General features: G+C 42.5%; 1 protein-coding gene across 1 annotated transcript in view; it reads right to left on the reverse strand.

Annotated features, from left to right (window-relative positions):
• Positions 1 to 1,735: 1,735 nt before the first annotated feature.
• OGG1 (8-oxoguanine DNA glycosylase) overlaps positions 1,736 to 6,870 on the reverse strand; it is a 24,864-nt gene continuing 19,729 nt past the window's right edge. The window contains exon 6 of the mRNA XM_014542771.1: positions 1,736 to 2,395. Within this exon, the coding sequence (XP_014398257.1) occupies positions 2,382 to 2,395 (14 nt within the window). The 3' untranslated portion in view covers positions 1,736 to 2,381. The remainder of the gene's footprint in view (positions 2,396 to 6,870) is intronic.

Consider the following 6,870-nt stretch of genomic DNA (forward strand, 5'->3'; position numbering starts at 1 on the left):
TAGGATGTAAGAAAAAGAGGTGTGTGTAACTTTGAGATTATGTGCCCCAAGTGTGCCCTCCACGATCCCATTTGCCCCTGGCTGGCATGAAACATGGTGGGAAGCCATCTTGAAGTATGTGGTCAAAGACAAAACCCTAGAAACAGTGAAGCAACAAGAAGCCATGCCCGGCCAGCATGGCTCAGTGGTTGAGCACTGACCTAAGAACCAGGAGGTCACAGTTTGATTCCCAGGGCACATGCCCGAGTTGAAGCTCAATCCCCAGTGTGGGGCATGTAGGAGGCAACCGATCAATGATTCTCTCATCATTGATGTTCTTTCTCTCTCACTCCCTTCCTCTCCAAAATCAATAAAAATATATTTTTAAGAAAGATAAGAAGCCAGGATCCCTCTTATCTTGTAGTCATCATCCCAGCCTGGAACTGCTTATGGCCTGATTGTTATCCACTTTCATTTTATTTAAGCCACAGTTATTTTGGGTGTCTGTTAGGGAAACCAAACCTATATTCTATCTGATACAGTGAGCATGTGGCAATGCCAAGCACACTTTTCAAACTATACCTACTTCCTTCCCTTCCTTTTTTCTTTCCCTTTCTTTTTTCTTCTTTTCTTCCACTCTCTCTCCCTCTCTCAAAGGAAGTTGAGAAAGCTTAAAATTAAGAATGTGTACAATAAATTTCATAAAATACCAATATGAAGTTAAGCCCATTGGGATTACTAAACATCAGATTTAGCTCTAAGCTTCCTGGAAACCAAGCCAAAATGGAAATAGGATGAATCAGCCTCAGAATGTTTGATATCAAAGGAAAGGGCATCTCCCAGTTTTCCTGGCAAAAATTCCAATAATTTCTTGTGCTGGAGAAATTTCTCAACTGAAGTCATATATTGATAATATTCTCCATAAATTTGACAGCAAATAGAAATTGAGTTTCATGTGTGACTTCTTCTCACAACCTTTGGTGAAAACTCAGAGCATGTTGTTAAAACACAACTCCGGGAGAATGATTCTGCAAGGGACCAAGCTAGGATGGTTCTAAGCCCTTTCTGTGAATTCTCTCATTTGGTGCTCTCAACAACCCTATGTAAGAACAGGTAATACTATTACCCTTATTTTACAGATGAGGAAACTAGGATACAGGAAGGGGAAGGGACAGATCAGATAACTGGTGGTGAACCAGTTTTGTAAGCCAAGTCTTAGACTCTAGAAGCCCTATTCTTACTGTCCCTCTCTGGGCCTGCCAGCACTACCACATACAAAATTAAAGGTACAGTGGAACCTCATTTCTGAACAATTCGCTTTTCAGCCTGAAAACCTTTTCATGCTGATACCTGCATGATCAATCACATTTCTCTCAGGTGACAAACAAATGAGAGAATGCACAAATATGAGTCAGCTTACTACTGTTAAAATCTCAGGATATTGTGCTATGAACATTTTCATGTTTTTCTGCTTTTGTTGCTGCTTATAATTATTGTTAAATTTTCATTTTTTACTGTACATTTCCGTTCCTTTTTGTTAAATTTTCATTTACATTTCATGTCCTTTTTGTTTTTAAAGTGTTTATAGATTAGACAGTACAATATACATGTACTGTATATAAGAAAGTTTAAAACAGGGAATCATTTGGGGGTCTGGAATGGATTAATCCAATTTACATTATTTCTTTTTTTTTTTTAGGGGAAGGAGAGGGGGAGGAGAGAGGGAGGAGAGGGGGAGGAGATCCCAATTTACATTATTTCTAATGGGAAAAAACAATTCGGTTTTCGAACACCCTTCCGGAACGAATTAAGTTTGAAAAACAAGGTTCCACTGTACTATGGGTTGAGAATCAGAGAAAAACACAAGAATCATTGCTCTAAAATATGCCTGTATTAGCCAAGAGAGATCAGGGAGATCTGGTAAATATTGGAAGGATCTCTGAGTCTCTCAAGATGGGCTGCTCCTGACAGGGTAAGAAGTAGGAGTGGACACCTTGAAGGCAGAAGGAAAACTCCAAATTTGGAGCTTGACTACAACATGGGGGGCTTCAAAAATGGGAGAAGAAATAATATTACAAGCAGTTATCCTGGGATAGCTGATGTATAGAAAAGGAGAAGAGAATTCCTCTGACCCATTTCTTACTGAGCATCTACTATGCACCAGGAATGTCCTGGGAACACAAGTGACAGCAAAGGAACTAGCCTACTAGGTGAAAGGCACTTTCCAAGTTGTCTAATTTTCAAAATAGTGCTACAAAGTAGATATGTTTATCAGTATGATTATGCCATGTTATAGGTGAAGAAACAGGCTCAGAACAGTGAAATGATTTACCCAAGATCCCACAGCAGGTATGGGGTGGAAGTGGAGTTTGAAACCAGGTCTGTTTGACTTCAAATGTCTTTTAATGCACCATCACTGTTTCAATAGAAGGAGAAAAAAGATGTGAGATGACATTCAAATCCATTCCATTTCTTTGTTGTTGTTTAAATATAATTTAAATAATTGAATACCAAATTGGTACACACCCCAAAAATATTTCTTTAAACATCTTGAAGCAAATAGCTTTGTTCTAATTCAGAATTTTCTTGAAATTGATTCCCAGAAGAGGAATTCCTGGCTCAAAAAGGCCTGGACATTATTTAAGCCTTTGATGCATATTGCCAAATTGCTTTTTTGTTCCTTTTTATTTAATTTATTGAGGTGATACTGGTTAACACAATTACACAGGTTTCAGATACACAATTCTACAACACACCATCTGTACACTATATTGTGTGTTCACCCCACCCCCGCCAAGTCAAGTCTCCATCCATCATCATTTATCCCTGGATACCCTCTTCCACCTTCTTCCTCCCCGTCTGGAATCACCACACTGTTGTCCATGTCCATAAGTTTTTTCTCAATTCCTCCACCCTCCCCAACCAGCTCCCCCCAACCCCCCCATTAAATTTGCTTTATAAAATATTTTTAACAACTCATTTTCCCACTAGAAATGTAGAAGTATCCATTGCTCACAATAAAACCAGGCTTTAGTGTTACCAGTTTTTTGAGTTTTTTTTTAGTGTTACCAGTTTTGTTTTGTTTTTTAAATATATTTTATTGATTTTTTCACAGAGAGGAAGGAAGAGGGATAGAGAGCTAGAAACATCGATGAGAGAGAAACATCGATCAGCTGCCTCCTACACACCCCCCACTGGGGATGTGCCCGCAACCAAGGCACATGCCCTTGACCGGAATCGAACCTGGGACCCCCCAGTCTGCAGGCTGACGCTCTATCCACTGAGCCAAACCGGTTACGGCAGTGTTACCAGTTTTTTAAACTTCAAGTTTGAAAGGCTATGAGCTCTTTTAGTTTGTACTTTAATTACTTGTGAGGTAGAAATTGTTCCTTGTTTATTGTTTCATCTGTTTCTTTTGACTATTTATTGGGTTCTTGATCTGTTTGTTACCAATTTTATGTGTTCTTAACAGAAATATTAACCCATTGCCTATAAAGCATTTCCCAGTCTGAAATTTGCCTTTTACTGTTGGCTATGATTTGGGAGTAGGGTATGGGTTTTTTGGTTTGTTTCCAGCAACAGAAATTTAAAAAATGTTTTATCTTTTAAAAAAATATATATACATTTGTATTGATTTCAGAGATGAAGGGAGGGAGGGCGGGAGGGAGGGAGAGAGAGAGAGAGAGAGAGAGGGAATGAATCATTAATCAGCTGCCAATCATTAATGCTGCCTCCTACACACTCTGCAACCAGGGCATGTGCCCTGACTGGGATTCAAACTGTGACCTCTTGGTTCATAGGTCAACGCTCAACCACTGAGCCACGCCAACCGGGCAAAAGAATATTTTAATGTTTTATAAACCTGTCCATCTTTCCCCTGTGATTTCTTCCATTTTCACTCCTCCAATGGCTTATTTTCTGTCAGGTTCAAGAATTAAGGGAGATAAATTCTTTGTCATCTTTTTAACAACAAAGGAGAGAAGAGGATTATTTCCTTTTTCCCTTCATAAATTTGACTTGCCTTGAGTCACTTTTTGTTTTAGTATCTTGAAATATGCTCGTTCTGAGGGTGGGGTCTGTAGGAAGTAATGTGTATGTGTATTTGCATCCCCAAAAGTACGAAATAATATGTACCACAAAATATTAACACTGGTTATTTCTGATTGATGTGAACAGAGCTGGGATGAATTTGTTATTCACACCTGCCCAGCACCCCTATTTCCTTTGGGCAAGATACCCCTCTTCATTCCTTGTGACTCTGGTGTGGCTGCCATGATAGTACATTTGCCCAATATAGTATCTCACTCACTGGCAAGTTTTTGGGGCCAAGAGGTAGGCATGTCACTCCAGCAGAACCCATCAGAGAGTCCTCCCCTGAGTATACAGCTCTCCTTCTGCTGGGTTCAGTTGGGAAGCTGGGGCTGCCCCACACCATGTTTCCTGCCAGGTAGAGATCACTCTGCAGAAGAAAGGAAAACTGTGCAAAGAGACATTGAGACAAGGAGAGATGAGAGAAAGCAAATTCTATGACTACCATGTCTCCAGTTCCAGACTCTAAGACCTTAAAGCCTGGTGTTTTCCCTTCCATCTTGTCAGCTATTGTGAGCCATAGGGTCCTCTTTGATGCAACTGGCTTAGGTTGGGATTGTTACTTGGCAAGTGAAGGAATCTGATCAGTAGCAAAAACAGTCTTGTGTACGTTTTTAGTAGTTTATGTAATTTTCTTGAATGATCATATATTACTTGTATAGTATAAATATTTTTTTAAAAGAAAAAAAGACTGCCCTGGCTGGTGTGGCTCAATTGGTTGAAGCATCGTACTGTACACCAAAAGGCAGTGGGTTCAATTCCCAGTCAGAGCACATACTCAGGTTGTGGGTTTGATCCCAGTTGGGGTGTGTATGGGAGGTAGCCAATCAAGGTTTCTCTCTCACATTGTTAGCTCTCTCTCTAAAGTCAATTTTTAAATCTTTTTTTAAAAAGACAGAATGTCTTTGCTAGAAAAAGGAAAGCATAAGTGCCCTCAGACATGCTTAAAAGTAGACAAAATGTATAATAGAGCATAATAAGTATACAAGTCCTCAGAAGGTTAGAGGCCACCTTATCACCTTGGGAATGTTAAAGAGAAAACAGGAATTTGTGGTGAGACAACCTTAGCTCAGTGTCTATTTGGGGTGGGTATAGGGAGGCGGTTTCAGCAATTTTTAAATCTTTTTAAAAAAAGACAGAATGTCTTTGCTAGAAAAAGGAAAGCATAAGTGCCCTCAGACATGCTTAAAAGTAGACAAGATGTATAATAGAGCATAATAAGTATACAAGTCCTCAAAAGGTTAGAGGCCACCTTATCACCTTGGGAATGTTAAAGAGAAAACAGGAATTTGTGGTGAGACAACCTTAGCTCAGTGTCTATTTGGGGTGGGTATAGGGAGGGGAGATGAGGAGCTCAGTCCTGAGCATGAAGTGTATTTTTCCATGAACTAGACCAGTGGTCGGGAAACTGCGGCTCGCGAGCCACATGCGGCTCTTTGGCCCCTTGAGTGTGGCCACGAAGTTTCAATTGCACTGTATGTGCGCGCCCGCACGTGGTATTTTGTGGAAGAGCCACACTCAAGGGGCTGCAGTTTGCCAACCACTGGACTAGACAGTCGGAGATACTGAGGTTTGAGGGAGGGAAATTGCCCCTTAGCCTCTTGTCCCTGGACAAAGCAGGTCCCTTCTCTGAGCTTCAGTTTACAGTTAAATATAGCTCTCATATTTTGAATCCCTACAGGCACTTCATATCCATTATCTTAGAATTCTCAGGAAAATTGAACAGTAATCAATATTCCCATATTCCAGATGAAGAAACTGAGGCTCAGAGAGGTAAAGTGAGACTCAGATTAGTCAATCTCTAAAGCCTTTTTAGAAATCTTAGCCATCTTTCTCTGTACATTGGGCATAATAGATTGACCACCCTCTGACACAGTCCTGAGAATAAAGAAGGAAAGCCAGTTGAAACTGAGTTGGGGTAAGCATTATCTTCTCCCCATCTCCAGCTGGACAATGCAGGAATTCAGGAACGGGGAGAGGCACTGGCACGTGATTAAGGTGAGTGGGGATCCAAAGCAATGTGCCTTCCCTGGCTGGTCACAGTCCAGCTCTACCCCCGCTTCCTGTGAGTTGCTCCCCCTTCCTCCCTCCGCACCAAATTTCTTCCCAAGGAAGGCCTTGCGCAAGAGGACCTCGGTCAGGTCCCTTGGCCGCCTGCCTGCCGCCCAGGAGCGGTTTCGTGCCCCCCTCCCCTCCAACCATCAGCCCCTGGCGCCTGCCCAGTCACGTGGCACTTTGGTTCTCTTTGGCTAGCCTCCTTCTGGATCCCGATTTAACTCCCTCTCCTCCCCCTTTCCTCCCTAGCCCCAGTCCCTCTGGGCACCACACCCAGGTGTAGGGAATTGGGGCATCAGCTCTGCCTCACTGAGGGACCTCGTGCTTTGTTTTTTCCATTTATAAATTGGGGTTCCACCCAACACTGTCTCGATTCTCTTCATTGCCTAATCTTTCCCTATTGCCCCACCCCCGCACCCTCAGTCAGTCTCCTGAGCCTTTGTGAGGGGCCTAATTTCCTTCTGGGCACCAGTGGAGGGGCGGGTTGGTAGAGAGGGGAGGGAGAACGGAGCCACAGAGTCCTAAGGGAGCTCCCAGACTGGTCTGAAACTCTATGAGGCGACAGGGTGAAACTGGCCAGCCTCTGGCATTAGACAGATCTGGGTTTGAATCCGGCTTCGCCTCTGACCACCTGCTGATTTTGAACCCTTCATCTCTTTGGGCCTCCGTTGACGCCTCTGAAATGGGGGTCCTACCGGAGACGAAGGGCGGGCAGAGTCCAGCAGAGGATCTGCCTTGTATTAGGGA

Source organism: Myotis brandtii, unplaced genomic scaffold (assembly GCF_000412655.1).
Source record: "Myotis brandtii unplaced genomic scaffold, ASM41265v1 scaffold312, whole genome shotgun sequence".
Taxonomy (NCBI): domain Eukaryota; kingdom Metazoa; phylum Chordata; class Mammalia; order Chiroptera; family Vespertilionidae; genus Myotis; species Myotis brandtii.